This window comes from Martes martes (genome assembly GCF_963455335.1).
Source record: "Martes martes genome assembly, chromosome: 17".
In the NCBI taxonomy this organism is placed as follows: domain Eukaryota; kingdom Metazoa; phylum Chordata; class Mammalia; order Carnivora; family Mustelidae; genus Martes; species Martes martes.
In genome coordinates, this window is record NC_137905.1 from 34,815,140 (window position 1) to 34,833,729 (window position 18,590).

An 18,590-nucleotide genomic window follows, 5' to 3' on the forward strand; every position below is an offset into this window, starting at 1 on the left:
TATTAGTGATTATTCCCATGGGGTCATTATTTGTTTGCAGATTTCATTCATCACAGGCAAGTTAGTGATTATGTTTTTGTTTCTCTTTGCATTTTTAGACACTTGCTTTATGTATCTTGCTGCTGGTTAGAGGGAACAGCTCACATACACTCACTTTCAGTTTCATACTTTATATCTGGTTAAATAATTCTTTACATTACATTCTTTCTGTCTAAATAACTGGGAGTTTCTGTATCCCAACAGAATCCTGGCTCAGTGGTTAATGACAGGTGATGGAGCAAGAAGAGTGGGGCATGGAGGGGGTACAGACCGCCTGCCTCACCATTGGTCAGGGACTGACACTGAGGCAGTTTGGCCATTGTTCACAAATGGCTACCACATTCACCTTGCTCATTGTCATCTCAGCCCACAGGAGTAGGGGGAATGCACAGGGCAGGCAAGCACGGAGGTTTATGGACCAGGTCTACAGGTACCATTCACTACTTCTGCTCACATCCCATTGGAAAGCATTCCACTGAAGTCACAAACCCATACCCTGTGAGAGACAATAGAACGTGTGGCACATCTGAGTACCAAATATGCCCAGCTATAATTCTGTTACTATGGAAGTGGAGAATGGATTTTGATGGATGTCTAGCAATTTCTGCCATGATGATGCTTTGTTCTGTATATAGATTTAGGCCATTTGTACTGTAGTTACAGATTTAATGCTTTTTTTTTTTTTTTACTTTTAATTAAATGTTGTCTGACAGTAAAGTGGAGAGCCACAGTTATAAGGGATCTTGGACTGTCATTTTGTTTTCTGTCTTATGCTTTATGGTCAATTTTCTGAACATCACCTCTCCTACCTGGCACCTTGTGGTAATTTAAAATTACTTGCATTTCAAATTGTAAACTTTAAAAAAAAACCCTTAATTTATTGATTTATTAATTTTAAAAAATGAAGTGAATAATACTCCTTGCTGTGGAAAACAAGGAAATTAGCTCACTTGTACTTCCTTCTCAGCCACTACTGAGTTTTGTCAGCCAGCTCTAGGCTTTTTGTCCCAGCCCATAATTACATCATTTTAAATTGCTAAGTTTTTCTTTCAAGTCACCTTTACATTCTTTTCTGTGACTGTAAATTGTATTGTTGTTACTATTGATACTTTAGTGGATTAATCATTTATGAGTAGTTCTTGCTACATAAAACATAATAATGTTTTCTCCATTACTGCACTATTCACGTTGATTCTCTTGGTTGACTGGATTTAGTCAAGTATTATTTTCAAGAAAGATTCACGGTGTTATGATTCCTGAGTTACTGTGTATTGAAGAATTCTTTGCCTTTACAACTGGCCAGGAAAAAAAGTCTTAGATCACACTTATTGAGTTGAGCCCTAGAAGATGATGGGTTTAGGGGGCTTAACTTCTCCAAGATGTTTCAGTGTTGCTCATTTTGTATCAAATTTTTCTGGAACATGATGTGTTCTCTTTACCTGCAGATTTAGTTCTTCTTTATTTAGGGAAAACTTTATATCGTTGAATTTTTTTTCTTCTGTGCCAATGTAGCCTTCTGTACTGATGGATACCAGATTTATTTATGTTGGATCAACCTTGTCCACCCCCATCTCTATCCTTTTCCATCAGCATTTACTCTGATTATCTCTCTTATGAAATACCACATCAGAGACCTCTCCATAACCACAGGAAAACTAATGATGTTTGTCACTCTTTCCCTCCCCATCCTGTCTCATTTTTCTTCACAGCATTTATTACTATGTGTCACCCGTGTTCCCAACACCAACTAGACCATAAACTCCATGAGAGGGAATCTGTCTTTTTCCCCTCATTACCGTGCCAGAACAGTGTCCAGCGTATAGTTGATATTCAGCATTTGACTGAATTATCTCATTTTCCTTGTCAGTCAGCAATTCAGTTTTCAGCTATGTATATTTTGTTCTTTGCTGTTTCTAATTTGTGAAACTTGTTGCCTCAACTCTATTTTTCTTTCTTATTGTATTGTCTTGTCTTTGCTTTCTTCTTTCATCAATTCCTTTTCTCTTTATTTTCGAGTATACGGCATTTGTTGTGGAGGGAGTATATTCAGAATGAGTTATATATCTCTTCTTTTTTTCCTGTAGTATTTTTACATAGTTTACAAGCAGCTTCTTTCCATCTTTCTTGTGATTGGCACAGCAACTTTGTGGGTACCCAGATACAGTGTCGGTGGTCTTCTTCCCAATCTGAACGCTTTTCTCTTGTTCTCTTCTAGCTGTTTCCAGCTGAGTCCCTCCTTCTCTGGCAATAATAAGTAAGCACCAAAGTTTGCCCTGTTTGGAGGAACAGTCTCATACTATAAGCCACTGTCCTTGGAAACAGGATGCCTTTGATTAGGAAGAGTGAATTCAGGTCTCATAGTGTTAAAACAAGACTTCAGAGAAAGAAAGATAGTCGTCAAATCCAATCACCACTGCCCATAAGCCCCCTCTCAGGCAACAGGACAAGGTCTGCAGTACCTATTCTCAGACCATCTATTGTTGTAGATAATTGATTCTAGGGGATTGTGGTCACCCTTTCTCCTCATCTACTGCAGCCCACATGAAAAATCAAAACAGCCACTCTCAATAGCAATTTCCTTCCTTGGATAGCACAACTGTGGCAGTGCCCAGTTAAGGTGCCCAGTTAAGAGGGCAACTGGGGGCTGAAATCCAGCTTATACTTGGCTCTCTGAGCCATGTGTCCTGCTATGGGGTTGTATCTGTTCAGTAAAAGGACATTTTTATTAGCACAAAGGTGCCTAACCCTGTGCCCACAGGGCTGAGTGTGCCCAGAAAGGTTGCCTTTTTCTAACTCACATAGATGTCATGTGGGCTGGCAGCGGCCCTGCTGGAGAATTGTGCCAATGGTGGTATATGTGGAGGGGGAAGGAATTCTACGCTGGAAGGACACTGTCTTTTCCCCCCTAGACGCTGACTCAACACTCATCTGATTCCCTCCAAATGCATTAGGTTTTTCATAATTTATCTACTGCCTTGTCCTCGCCCTGTACAGCTTCTGGGAGGCCAGAGTACAGGAGCCAAATATGAATCCAATGAGCCTTTTGTCTTCCTGTTGCTTTATAGAGTTTTTGGTAGGGGGTTGTATTGCTTCATCTGAATACTGCTGGTTTTGTTTTGCTGATCCTTCCTCCCTCGTTTTTCATTCATGTTTTTAGTTTCTGAAATAGAGTAGTTTTATGATCTGGCTGCATACAACCATGCTACTTCCAGCCCCTCCTTGATTTAAACATGGTCTCTCTGCGCTGCTATAACTGGGTAGTCATACCGGGTTGCCTTCACTGCTTTTATATGCCATCTATTTAATATGCATGCTCATGAAGGGCAACAAGCGTGTCTGAACCTACTCTTTATAGAGTTGTGGCAAAAAGCTAAATTTATTCAGGTGTCCTATAAATGTTATTTCATGTCCATAAGGCACTGTAAGTTTATCACAGATTGAAGATGACATCAAGATGATCCCACACTTTGATTTTTTTAAATTGAAATATGACTTTTTCAGACTTAAATAAAATACAAGGAAATCTGGAAAACACCATGTTTCTTAAAATGATAGCTCTGGAAATGTAGTTGAATTTGATATTCAGTCAGGAGTTTCCAACAGACGTTGCTTGTACAATAAACTTACACAGTGAATCTGCCATTGTGATAGAGGAAGTTTTAAATCAGATTTAAATCTTATCATGCCTGGATAAATGTGCTAATATTTTCAGTCAGTCCCTAGTACAGCTGTTAAAATATTTTAGCTCTGTAGGCCAAATGGGACTTTTAAAATTCATATGAGTTCTGTGTTCTAATTCTTATTATGTTCTGCTTTCCTAGTTAGAAAACAGACATTGGCTTCTGTAGGGGTGTACATCAAGGTTTACTGATCCCAAAACATCTTTCAGTACAATAAATTTTGAATTTCATCAAAACACAAAGTTGGTACGTATGTCACAGATCCTGAATGCCTCAGCAGCATGGGAAAACCAGAATCCTGCATATGCAGCATTTAAGCAGCAAACTAAAACTCACATAGGAAATATATTTGCATTTGATGTTTGATTTCAATAAAGGTAGTGACAGGTTTCTGGCAATTTTGCCTAGCTTATCAGACTTTTTAAAAATTCTTAAAAATACAACACAGTTTACTTTCCTCTAGATTTCAGCAAATATTAAATATTCCAAGGGCTTTTTTTCTCTCTATTTCCAGTTTCTCCAGCTATGAAGCATCAGTCTTCAATTCTCCATGGGCTTCAAGTTTAACTTTTTTTAATGCTTGTTTTTGGAAACTAGGTTCATTACCATGTTTTCATAAACTCTCTTAATTTATCAAGTAATTGTCTTCTTTGTCATATCCCTCTCCTTAAGATGTTCTATAAGGTCAGATTTTTACCTCATTCTTCCCCTTTTTGCCAACCAGTGCATATATGATTTCTTATGTAAGATCCAGGCAGTACACCTCAAAGTTATGAGAAATGTGCTTCACTCTGCAGATTTTTCCATGCGCTCACACAACCATGTATTTGATATCAATTTGACTTGTTACTAAAGCCACTTGTCCTATGTTTCTTATATCCCTTCAAGACTATGGAATGGGCTGCCTCCTTTATGTAACAAGTTTGACTTCTTAGGTGAAACTCCATAATAAGTGGATATCTCCATATTATGGTGATACTCCATAATAAGACTGGTCAGAAAAATGACTCTCCTTTGGTCCACGGCTCAAACTAATGGGTTGTACTGTAACACTAAGTAAGGATTCTTAAAACCTAAACATTTAATCCATTTTCTATTTTTTATTAAAGTCTGCTTAAGTAAATTTGGTAGCAAAATATGTGTAATGGTAGATACCATAGATTTTCTTCCACTCTATCTCCAGATCAATTAAGCTGAAAATATTCAGGAGTAATAAACTTAATATTGTGAACAGGAGAATAAAAAGTGTGTCCAGATATAGTCATTAATTCAGGAAAAAAAAATGTAACGATTTTCAATTTTGTTTTTATTAGTACAAACTAGGTTAACAATCCATACTTCTGAACAATCTTACACATGCGATATTTTTAGTAAGAGCTCAAAGAAAATGTTTGATCAGGTATAGATTACACTATATTTTATTTAGCCCAACCCCTAAGGTCAGCACAAATACAAAACTACAGTCATGTTTACAAGGTAAAAATTGTACAACAGCTCTGTATACTAAAATATTACCAACAACACAGTATCTGAAAATCAAAACATTAGCTGGCAGATTTGTTTTTATGATTTTAATATTTTTTTCTAGTATGACAATGCCACTAAGTTAAGTTCACCATTCTTTCTCTATCTTTTCATTTCCTGTATGCATTTCTAGCTGGCAAATTCATTTTAATGGCAGTAAGTTGGGAATTTATTTCAAAGAACAAAGATTCATTTCGATGAGTTATTTGATCATAAAACATGCAATGGTGAACTTTTAATTCATTAGCCATTTCTATCGTTCAGTAAAGATTATTATAGTTGGCATAATAATCATGAGAAATTTTTTCCACCTAGTTAAAGCATTTCTTACCATTAGATTGACTATGGCATGCAAGAGGTCCAGTAACTGCCAAGGGTATGCCAACCACCTCAGCAACAAAATCAGTCCATACATTAATGGCAGCCTGAACTAAGCTTCAACACAAAACTTAACACACCGTTAGAAAATGTGTCTCAATTGAGCCTCTCACACCTTCCTCACTAGCTAACCAGACATGGGTCATCATTGCTTGGTTTGACTTCTCCTTCTAGCAGCAAATTCATCACAACCTTTGTTAAATAGCTGCATGTTCCTCTTTTTCCCAGTGGGGGAGTGTTATAAAAGGAAGTCATGTCATCCTACAAAGGAAAACAGTAAGCGAGTCGTTTGATTTTTGTTTGTAAAGAGTTGACAGGTAAAATCAGTGTCAGCCTAGGGGGAAAAATAAATTCGCAGAAAGATTTCCTCATGGAAAATAGAACCTTCTTGAGGTTTTCTTTCATTTTCCTAAGGCATCTTCTCAGCATATAAAACAGAGACAGACATTTTTAGTATTCTCCTCTTTGCTGATAATTTTTATTTACTTAGGGAACCTTTTTACAGATGAGCATAAAATATTAAACAGAGAGCCTGGAAGGGACTATATTAGATAGTATACACAGCACCAGTGTAGCCTGTTACATATTCCCATCCTCCCCAGAATTTAATTTTATAGCCTTCTGGAATCTACGGCTCCTCTCTGGTAAAACACATTTTAACTGCTAACTATATAAAGGAAATTTATATCTTCCCAAGTTTTCTTTTTAGTCAGAGCTTCATAGCTGAACTGACTAGTAATTAACTAAAAAGCACCACTAATTTCTCAAGTAAGTCAGACTTCTCCCTGCCCCGCAAGTACTCCATTTTGCACTCTATAAATCTGTTTTGTAAGTTAAACGGTAAGAGATTAGGGATATTTTGAAGAGTTGAGACAATAAAAAAAAAAGCTTTTTTCTCTACTTACTTGTTTTTCAACTTCCTTTAGTCGACTCTCATCTTTTTGAAATTCATGAAATGCTTCTTTTACTAGTTTGTCTAGATCTACTTTGTCTTGAAATTCTAGCTCAGGGTTTCTTTCCAGTACAATGGATACAACCATTAGTAACTAGAAGAGACAGACGTTGAAAGCCAATTATATGAACCATAAAAGCAACACAGTCTGGACATGTTTTCATTCTTTACTCAGATTGATGGATGACCCTTGAATTCCACAGTGTGTTCTATACAATGATTGACAATTGACTATGATCATTGTGAATGGAAACTTTCTAATCTTGCAAATTAGTAGCACAAGTTCTGTTTGGAAACTGCACATTTTTTTCATTGTGTATATCTTTGTAGCTGTGCAGAAATGTTTTTAGGTCACTTAAGTGAAATAAGAAAAATGGTTTCCCAGTCCTGTCAACAGTACATTGTGCTCTATTTGCCCAAGGTGTCTGAACTTTCTGGCCTTTGGGCATTAATCCTTGTTGGCAAGACACCAAAACCAGTGTCCAGTGGAGCACAGGCTGCCCTACAAGAGGTGGTAGGCAACAAAGCTAAAGAAGGCAGGTGAGTTCAGTGGAGACTCCGGATATAGGCTCATGATCAAATGACTTGGAGCCCAGGACTCCAAAATGAGTATAATTCTGTGACATTATAGTGTTTCTCAGGTAATGGTTATGTTTTAAAAAATACACCTAACTCTGATCTCTTTATGGTCTGAGTACTACTTGGTCTGCATATCTTAGTTTAATGCATCATCCTATTGTTTGGCTATCTCATACATTGGACCTAAGTAGTAACTTCCACTTTAGATGACAAACTGCTAGACACAAAGATTGTGTCTGAGTATACAATGCTTGGTAAAGACTTACTGACGATAATTATGACTCCTTCTTTGTACATGAAACAGAAAAAAAGACTTCATAATTCCCAGTTTGGGAATCTTCCTGACTGTACTCTCTCTAAATGCTCCCAAAACAGAACGTGAAAAAAACAAAGGAAACACTTTCAGAAAAAATCCAGGTGTCACAACGTTGGGAGACCTGGGAGATAGCTTTAGCCAGGAGAATTGAAGTTTTGCTCTAGTTCTAAAGAAAAATTTCTTCTGCAAGGGGACCCTCACTTGGTCAACAAGAAGGACCTCCATGTCCATTGTAGGTCCTAAATGCTGGGCACTAGACACTGAATGGCTAACAGCTAAGAAAGGCATTCACCCTTCCAATAATCCCATCTCTTCCTGACCCCAGGCTGCCTCATTCCCGCATGCTATGCAACTGGCTGATATTGTCTCTAAATCCTGGCACAGCTGAGGTACGACTGAATCTCACTCAACTCTGACTGGATTTCAGGTGCCAGAGCCAGCACTTACTGAGAGCTTCTGCCTCACCCAAACATATTACCCACCCACAAGAAGCACAGTCTGATGGAGTCATCCCCAAGGAAAGAGACAAAGTGAAGATGTACTACATGTTAAATCCATTCATCATGGGGATTCTCTCCATATTTGGCATAATGTTTTAAAATGGCAAAAGAGCACGTGTATACACCAGGCATGTGTGTGTATATTTAAGCATTTAACTTTATATAAAATGATACAGCACAAAATTACATGTCTTCTCTAGAGGTTCAGAGAGGTGTTTGGAATGATGTCCCTCAAAATATCAACACTGATGATCTATTGCTAGTGGGTATGGAGAAATTTTTCCATTTTCTTTTCTATAATTTTCTAAACTATTAAAACTTTCTACAATAGTCATGTGTTATTTCTATAAATAGAAAAAAATGAAAGCAAACAGGAAAAAGCTACTTCCTCTGTTTTTTAGGTTAATGCATGTTAATACGCTTGCCATTGAGGGGTGACTGAAAAAGCTGGGCAGTCTTTCCACACTGAAGGATTTAAGATGTTTGAATTATTTATGTACCTTGGTTTGGGTCAAGGATGGCTATATTGTCTAAGACTCAACTAGAGGAGATCCAGGTTAGGTAAAGAGTGGAATTCCTGGTCTCTCTTGAGCAATGTCCTTTATGTTAGCATTCAGAGAACAGACAGCACTTTTTAAGCAATCTGCATTTCTAGATACAAACCTCCACAACAATCTGTCTGTACTTTGGCTGGTCAATATTTCCCAACATGTCTTCAACAAGGAGAGAGAAATTCATCTCATACATGGTCATATCTGACAGGGTTGGTTGCTGAAAAAAAAAAAAAACAATATTAACATGCTGCATTGTTATACTGTGGTTCCCACTTAATAGAGGAATTTCATTTTCTAATCAATAACCTTTTTCAGGTTTTATAAAACCTTAGGGAGCATTTTCAGCTATATGACTGGATTTTATATATGTCAAACTACTGAAGCCAACCAGCTGACTATTGTGATATATTAAACCTCCTGGTTTTAGTAGTTATCTTCACTATACAAATGTTAAGGGAAAGAGACTATATTGGAAACCCACTTCAACACACAAAAGGAACAGCGAAAAATTGAGACAACAAATAGAGTACACATTGCTTTCAGAATTAACACAAGAAGTTGTGCTTGCTGTCAGACTTTAGCACGTAAGTCACTTGATATTGAATTTACATCATTTCTGTGGCAGGTCCTTTCTGAGCTGGCAGCATAAAAATGCATACAAATAAGCAAAAAAACAACATTGCATGTAGAAATGGCAAGAAAACACAGGAAAAAAAGCAAAACTAAAATAATTTACTCTACCTTTTCTACTTCATTTAAGACAAGAGTACTGCATAGTCTTTTCACAAACATTTTCACAAACCAAATGAAAGCAGCAAATAAACTCAAATTCAAATGCAAATCCAAATCTGGGCATGATGGCTAACCCTCAAAGGATTGAAGAGAAGACTCTAAATCTTAGATTTGAATGGTGGAAAGCAGATGGAGTCACCAGACTTATTACCAGAGATGCAGAAATGATGAGTCATATTTATTTGCTTCCACCTCAATGATGACTTACAGTGAACTTAATCATAGCCTTAGAACAATGTGTATCTACTTACTGTTCTTAATGGGACCCAGCAGGAATGTCCCCTGGAAATCAAATGACAGCAAACTTGTTCAACCTCTATAATTTGATATGGTCTAGCTATTGTATTCTATATTCAGTACAATCTAACATATTATTAATGTTTACAGGCAGTACCTAGTTTGGGGAAAGTGAGCCCAGTTGCTAAACACAGTAATTATAATTCTTTAGATGTCTAGCAATGGGATTAGTAGGGCTACAGAAAGAAAGAAAAACCCAGTCATGGTTTCATATCACTTTCCTTTTAAGAGATCTCATTTGAAAAGTCAACCTGGCTATTGTGCAACTATGACAACCCTAGAGAAGGGACATCAAGCTTGCTCTACTTCCCACTCTATGGAAGAACATGGGGATAGGCAACATAGCAGAGAAGTTAAGACAAAAGGTGAAGTCAAATTACCAGGGATAGGGGAGGGGATATGTGTGACACTCAGGGTCAACTACTTCCTAGATGTATGACCTTGGGAAAACCACTTAGCTATGCCTCAGTTTCCCCATCTGTCAAGTGGGAATAATAAAGTACACACCTCAAGAGAACATTTTGTGAGGATTAAAGGAGCACTTAGAAAAGTGCCTGGCATGTAAAAATACTTAACATGCATGTTGTTATTTTTGTTAGCAAAGAGAGGATACAAAATGTAAGTGGCCTAGGCAATCACACAATTAAATGAAAATCTGGTAGCTATTAGCAGAGCCTGGGGAAGAAGCTAACAAAAGGTTGCCATAGTCCACTGTGTGCAGACATGAGGCCTAGCATAAGCAGAGCAGGAATAATGGAGGCCTCTTCTATGCTCACAGGAGATAGTGCTGCCTCATACGAGGGTCACAGAGCATGTGGGAGAGGGACAGAGCCCCTATATGCATAACCAAATACAACCACTCAACAGTTTGTGACTAGTATAAAGAAAAATTTTAACAGTTCTTATTCATTTTGAAAAATAAGTAATAGATTTACCTAGTTCAAATCTGAATGGCTAAAAAAGGTTTTAAGTGAAAAGCCCACCCTATGCCCTCAAACCACAGTTCTCTTCCCCAAGGCAAGGAAAAGAATGCTACCAGTGTCTTGTGGGTCCTTCCAGAAATACTGTGTATACATAAACAAAATAGGTGTGGGTATGTGTATTTAAAAATACTATATTCAAATAAGTAACTTCATCAAAAGTAATTTGGTTGACATTTCAACACAAAAAATAAATACAGTATTCCATTTCCAAAAGGCCTGGTATTCTTGTTTGTGTATAAGCAGAATGAGTTAGATGTCAGTATTAAATAAAATAACTAAATCAAAGAAGCAAGCCAGTTTATATAACTTGGGAAGCCATCTGAAGGAGGGAGCCCTAATTCATTTGGATCAAAGCTAAGTTTATATCTTGAGTAAATTAAGTGATTTTCTATGATCTAAAAAGTTATTACAATTTTTACATTCACCAAAATTCAGTCATTTCCCTTTCCACAGCATTACTAAGTCACTTTGCTTTTTTGGTCTGATTTGGTTCTGTCTTTTGAATGTGTTTTATTCTTTGTGAGGTTCTCCAGCACTGGCTCACTATCACTTGGTGGTAAAGGAACACCAGCATTCATAGTTATGTCAACATAAGAAAGCCTAACTTTCACTAATAAATAAACAAAAGAAGGACAGCTGCTTGGCAAAAGGTTTAGACATACAGTTCTTTTAAACACAGAGCTTCCCTGAAACATATGAAATATAATAATACAAAAAATATTTTTAAATTTTTCATTATGTTAGTCACCATACAGTACATCATTAGTTTTTTATTAAATACAACTTTTGCTTAAAAGCAAAATATCCATTTTGCTTAATGGAAATGGAAAAAGCAAGACTTTTGTATAGAGGGGCACTAAAATTAAAAAATTAAAGTAATTCAGACTGGGGGAAAAAATTTCTAGCCCAATTGATTAGGTATCTTATTTTTTAGTAGTTCTTCCCTTCAGGTATCTTGATACTCTTCCTTTAAATACTCTTAGAAAATGGAATAAGGAGAAAGATTATTGGTAATGCAGAGGGGGAAAGAATTCCCTACTCCCTTAGGTACCCTTAAATGACACAAATACAGTGGGGCTATACCTGTGGCAAATGCTTCCCAGCTACAATGATACCATCGGGCGTGCGCTCCAGGATCTGCCATACTCGGTCATAGAACCCAGCAGGAGTTCTATTCAAAGACCCATCAATCTGACGCCTGTTCAGCCAACATCTGTAGACCAAAGAAAATGCCTCAGAGCTGAAAAGCAAGGTTGTTCTCATAGAGAGCAGAACTTTCAATACAGATTAATTATTTCAATAGGGTGAGCAACAAAAACCAAAATCCATCAATGATGCATACCTACCATGTGTTACAGGGGTTGCTAAATATTTCATAGTGAAAACAGAGCTTTCAGAAAAGGAGAAAATCCCCAAGATTTTAAAAATTTAATAGGCAAAACAATATTCTCTAGTAAGTCATAAGGTTGCTCACTATGTGATCAAAGGACTTCCTAATATGCGAAGAAGCTCCATTTAAAAACACAGAAGCAGCCAATTTCAAAATAATTTAATGTGGTCCTTACATACAATAAAATATAAGCTTCATGAAAGCATGGATATTGTAAGGTTTGATCACTCCTATACACTCTTCCAGAAAGATGCTTAATAAAAATTTGGTAAGTAATGAAGGCTCAAAAAAGTATTATGTACCTAATGAAATGACCTTGTTTTAAACCTTATACCTAAAACCTTCGATTTATTTTTCTATTTAAATATGGCCAAAGTACTAGTGCTGAAAAATCATCGACATGATCTTACATGTTATAATAATCATACCACAGTGAGAAGTCAAAATTCTAGATCTTTTATTTTCATGGATTAAGTATTACATCTTAAAGATATAATACTCTTTCACAAACTGCTAAAGATGCAGAATTTGCATAATTTGAAAAGAATACACGAACGACATAGCAGTACATTCTTCCAAAAGCTATAGATAGGAACAAGTATGTATTTTTTATACTTGATATTGAAACAAGTACTGAATGAAATATGCCATCAACCACAAGGTAAGCATGTGACCAACAATATTTCTAGGTAGGAAAATAGCTATGCAGGAGACAGTATAATGAAAAAGACATTTTTGTTCTGATAAAAGAGGACCAATTAAGTTTTAAAACTGCATAAATGAATGAGGTATCCTTTTTGGATGCCGGGTTTTAATTTTTTGTTTTGTTTTGTTTGGTTTGGTTTTTGGTTTTTTGATTATTGTTGTTGGTTTTGTTTGTTTTGGTTTTGTTGTTGTTGTTGTCATTTTTGGTAGACCCAGTCTTGTGTGGCTGGGTTCAGTGCTACACCAAAGAGAAGAAGGCCAAAGGGGTAGGGGTTTCTCGGTGATGTTTTACTTTGGATAATGAGGGTGTAAAACTGAATACCCAGTACTCTGCATTTGATTTTTTTCCTATTCCCTTTGTTTGGCAATAAGAAAAAAAAGATGTTTTCAGAGTTCTATAAAGTCATGGTTAGTATTATAAAAGGGAAAAGTTTGCTTAGAACAACAAAGAAAGTAGAAATACATGAAAACTCACAATGGAGATGTATTATTTTTGAGGACCTCTCTTTATTTTTTGGCTTTTTATTTTAAAAAATTTTAGACTTAGAAGTCAAAACAGTAATTCACAAAGCTCCTATATACTTAGCTTCTCCTACTTCTGTTATCTTACATAAAAATACTCGAAACCAGGAAGTGAATGCTGACACAATATTATTAGTTATGGACCTTATTCACATTATGTCATTTTACCACTAATGTCCTTGTTTTGGTTGTGGGTCCAATCCAGGACCCCACACTGCATCTGGTTTCCAAGACTCCTTAGGTAGGCTCTTCCAATCTGTGACAGTTCCTCAATTTTCTTTCATCTCCCATGAATTTAACATTTTGGAAATGTGAGTTATTTTGCGGAATGTACCTCAGTTTGGGTTTATCTTATGTTTTCTCATAATTAGACTTAGATTATGCATTTTTGGCAAGAATACCCAGAAGTGATTGTGCTTTTTGGTATATCATATTAGGGAGTACATGATACTGATGTGTCTTATTCCTGGGATGCTAACCTTGATCATTTGATTAAGGTGGAGTCTACTGGGTTCTCTCACTATAAAGTGACTATTTTTCCTTTTGCAATTAAAAAGTATCTTGAGTGAAATACTTTTGAATTAAGCAAATTTTTCATTTCTCATCATATTTCCATCCACTAAATTTAGCATCCATGATGGTTCTTGCCTGCAACAATTGTTACTACTGTATTTCTCTAATGGTGACTTTCCTTTTCAATCATTCCATCTACACTTGTTAATTGGAATTAATAGTGTCTGTTTCCCTACAGCCCCAGCAAATGTTTGTCATACTGTCTAACTTCTGCCAGTCTGTCTGATAGATGAGAAATGGTATCCCAACATGTTTTAATTTACATTTCTCTAATTATGAGTTAGTTTAAGCATCTTTTCAATCTAAGGTCTGTTTTTTTATGTTTTAAATGAATAGATTAGTCATATTTTTCCCCATTTTTCTCTTGGGTTTTTGGTTCTTTGTCTCTGAGTTTTTAAGAATTCTTGGATAGTAGCCCTTTATAGGCTATGTTTTGTTCCAGTTTCTCAGCTGTCTTCTGAGATTATCTATTTTCTGCCATGCAAAATGATGTTTTAAATTTTTATATAGTCTTATTAATTTTTTAATACCCCTAGAGTTGAGCCCTAGTTAGAAAGCCTTTGTCATACTGAGGTTAAAGTGGTATGTCTTCTTTTACCGCTGGTGTGGTTTCATTTTTTACATTTAGATAGCAAATCTATTTGTGGAGTTTATTCTTATGTACAGTATAAAGTATGGATTTGACTTTATCTTTACCTAAATGGCTATCCAGTTGTCCCACCACTATTTATAAATAATCTTCACCCTTAACCCAGTGACATGAGATGTCACCTCTATCACACATTAACTTTCCATATGGGTTGAAGGTCTATTTCTGGACTTTCCATTCTGTTCAGCTGGCCTATGTATGTGTTCATGTGCCCGCACCACACTTTTTATCATAGAGGCTCTATAATACACTGTCTGTTAGGGCAAGTCCTTCTTTTATGTTGTTCTGGTTATTCTTGCATGTTTGCTTCTCCATATGAAGTTTAGTATTAACTTATCTAACTCCATAAACAGCTTGTTGAAATTTTTTTGGTACTGTATTACATTTATAACTGATACCATTTTTTAAATTAACATATAATGTATTATTTGTTTCAGGGATATGGGCCTGTGATTCATTGGTCTTACACAATTCATGGCACTCACCATAGTACATACCCTCCCCAATGTCCATCAACCAGCCACCCCAACCCTCCCTTCCCCTCCCCTCCAGCAACCCTCAGGTTGTTACTGAGATTAAGGGTCTTTTATGGTTTGTCTCATTCTCTGCTTTTGTCTTATTTCATTTTTCCCTCCCTTCCCCTATGACACTCTGTCTTGCTTTTAAAATTCCTCATATCAGGGGAGCCTGGGTGGCTCAGTGGGTTAAAATTCCTCATATCAGTGAGATCATATGATAATTGTCTTTCTCTGATGGACTTACTTCACTTAGTATAACACCCTCTAATTCTATCCACATTGTTGCAAAGGGCAAGATTTCATTTTTTGATGGCTGCATATTATTCCAGTGTGTGTGTGCATCACATATTCTTCATCCATTCATCTGTTGATGGACATCTAGGCTCTTTCCATAGCTTGGCTGTTGTAGACATTGCTGCTATAAACATTGTGGTGTATGTGCCCCTTTGGATCACTGCATTTGTATCTTCAGGGTAAATACCCAGTAGTGCAATTGCTGAGTCATAGGGTAGCACTATTTTCAACTTTTTGAGGAACGTCCATACAGCTTTTCAGAGGGGCTGTACCAGCTTGCATTCCCACTGTGTAAGAGCATTCCCCTTTCTCCGCATCTCGCCAACATCTGTCATATCCTGACTTGTTAATTTTAGCCATTCTGACTGTTGTGAGGTCGTATCTCATTGTGGTTTTGATTTGTATTTCCCTGATGCCAAGGAATGTTGAGCACTTTTTCATGTGTCTGTTGGCCTTTTGGATGTCTTCTTTGCAGAAATGTCTGTTCATGTCTTCTGCCTATTTCATGTCTGGATTATTTATTCTTTGGGTGTTAAACAAATTCTTTTTAGATTCTGGATACTAGCCCTTTATCTCATACATCATTTGCAAATATCTTTAGATATTTTTTGTCAGTTGTCTTTCGGTTTTGTTGACTGTTTTCTTTGCTGTGCAAAAGCTTTTTTTTTTTTTTTTTTTTTTTTTTTAATCTTGATGAAGTCCCAATAGTTCTTTTTTTGCCTTTGCTTCCCTTGCTTTTGGTGATGTTTCTAGGAAGAACTTGCTGCGACTGAGGTCAAAGAGGTTGCTGCCTGTGTTCTCCTCAAGGATGTGGACGGATTCCTGTCTCACATTGAGGTCTTTCATCCATTTTGAGTCTACTTTTGTGTGTGGTGTAAGGAAGTACTCCAGTTCATTCTTCTGCATGGGGCTGTCCAATTTTCCCAACACCATTTGTTGAAGAGACTGTCTTTTTTCCATTGGACATTCTTTCCTGTTTTTTTTTTTTTTTAAAGATTTTATTTATTTGACAGAGAGAGAGTAGGCAGAGAGGCCGGCAGAGAGAGGGGAGGAAGCAGGCTCCCCACTGAGCAGAGAGCCCGATGCGGGGCTCGATCCCAGGACCCTGGGATCATGACCGGAGCCTAAGGCAGAGGCTTTAACCCACTGAGCCACCCAGGCGCCCCTCTTTCCTGCTTTGTCGAAGATTAATTGACCATAGAGTTGAGGGTCTATTTCTGGTCTCTCTATTCTTTTCCATTGCTCTGTGTGTCTGTTTTTGTGCCATATTTGATGATTACAGCTTTGTAATAGAGCTTGAAGTCTGGAATTGTAATGCCACGAACTTTGGCTTTCTTTTTCAACATTCCTCTAGCTATTTGGGGTCTTTTCTGGTTCCAAATAAATTTTAGGATTATTTGTTCCATTTCTTTGAAAAAAATTCTTGGTATTTTGATAGAGATTGCATTAAATGTGTAGATTGCTTTAGGTAGCATAGACATTTTCACAATATTTGTTCTTCCAATCCATGAGCATAGAACGTTTTTCCATTCCTTTGTATCTTCCTCAATTTCTTTTATGAGTACTTTATAGTTTTCTGAGTACAGATTCTTAGCCTCTTTGGTTAGGTTTATTCCTAGGTATCTTATGGTTTTGGGTGCAATTGTAAATGGGATCGACTCTTTAATTACTCTTTCTTCTGTCATGCTGTTGGTGTATAAAATGCAACTGATATCTGTGCACTTTATATCCTGACACTTTACTGAATTCCTATATGAGCTCTAGCATTTTTGGAGCAGAGTCTTTTGGGTTTTCCACGTAAAGTATCATATCATCTGCAAAGAGTGAGAGCTTGACTTCTTCTTTTCCAATTCAGATGCCTTTAATTTCTGTCCTATGTTGAATAGGAGTGGTGATAGTGGACATCCCTGCTGTGTTCCTGACCTTAGGGGGAAAACTCTCTGTTTTTCCCCAGTGAGAATGATATTCACTGTGGGTTTTTCATAGATGGCTTTGATGATATTGAGGTATGTATCCTCTATCCCTATACTTTGAAGAGTTTTGATCAAGAAAGGATGCTGTACTTTTTCAAATGCTTTTTCAGCATCTATTGAGAGTATCATATGGTTCTTGTTCTCTCTTTTACTAATGTATTGTATCACATTGATTGATTTGCAGATGTTGAACCAACCTTGCAGCCCAGGAACAAATACCACTTGGTCGTGGTGAATAATCCTTTTAATGTATGGGTCCTATTGGCTAGTATTTTGACGAGAATTTTTTTATCTGTGTTCATCAAGAATATTGGTCTGTAATTCTCCTTGTAGTTGGGGTCTTTGTCTGGTTTTGGGATCAAGGTAATGCTGGCCTCATAAAATGAGTTTGGATGTTTTCCTTCCATTTCTATTCTTTGGAACAGTTTCAGGAGAACGGGTAGGTATTAATTCTTCTTTAAATGTTTGGTAGAATTCCCCTGAGAAGCCATCGGGCCCTGAGCTCTTGTTTGTTGGGAGATTTTTGATGACTGCTTCAATTTCCTTACTGGTTTTGGGTCTGTTCAGGTTTTCTATTTCTTCCTAGTTCAGTTTTGGTAGTTTATACATCTCTGTAATGCATTCATTTCTTCCAGATTGCCTAATTTGCTGGCATATAGTTGCTCATAATGTGTTCTTATAATTGTTTGCATTTCCTCGGTGTTGGTTGTGATCTCTCCTCTTTCATTCATGACTTTATTAATTTGGGTCCTTTCTCTTTTGTTTTCAATAAGTCTTGCCAGGGGTTTATCAATCTTACTAATTCTTTCAAAGAACCAGCTCCTAGTTTTGTTGATCTGTTCTTCTGTTCTTTTGGTTTCTATTTCATTGATTTCTGCTCTGATCTTTATTATTTCTCCTCTCCTGATGGGTTTAGGATTTATTTGCTATTCTTTTTCCAGCTCCTTTAGGTGTAGGGTTTATAACTGGTATCTTTATAATGTTGTGTGTTCCTCTTTAAGAACAAAGATATCTTCCCATTTGCTCAGATCTACTTTTGTTAAAGACTTCCTTTCTAAGGATATAAATACCACCTTAGAAAATATCACGCACACAAATAGTGCTAATAAATGCTTGCCTAAATAATTATATTAAATCTCTTTCTATAATAAAATATTCTTCAATTTGATGCATTTGAGAAGTATTTGTTTTGCTCTTATCCTAAGCTTAGCACAAGTTATGTCTATGAAATGGTTTAGCTCTGAATAACTTTATAGTTTACTTAGGGAGACAGTCACAGGTAACTTACTCAAATAACATTACCAAACTCATATCTTTATCCCAAAATGTTGGGAGGAGATGGTAAGTGCTACAAAGATTCAGAAAGGGAATT

General features: G+C 36.7%; 1 protein-coding gene across 3 annotated transcripts in view; it reads right to left on the reverse strand.

Moving 5' to 3' along the window:
• Window positions 1–4,802: 4,802 nt before the first annotated feature.
• PHKB (phosphorylase kinase regulatory subunit beta) overlaps window positions 4,803–18,590 on the reverse strand; it is a 240,072-nt gene continuing 226,284 nt past the window's right edge. For all 3 annotated transcript variants that reach the window (XM_080828157.1, XM_080828156.1, XM_080828158.1), the window contains exons 28-31: window positions 11,678–11,807; window positions 8,632–8,739; window positions 6,527–6,667; window positions 4,803–5,882 (exon numbers count right to left, since the gene is read on the reverse strand). In XM_080828157.1, coding sequence (XP_080684283.1) covers window positions 5,745–5,882; window positions 6,527–6,667; window positions 8,632–8,739; window positions 11,678–11,807 — 517 coding nt within the window. In that variant the 3' untranslated portion in view covers window positions 4,803–5,744. The remainder of the gene's footprint in view (window positions 5,883–6,526; window positions 6,668–8,631; window positions 8,740–11,677; window positions 11,808–18,590) is intronic.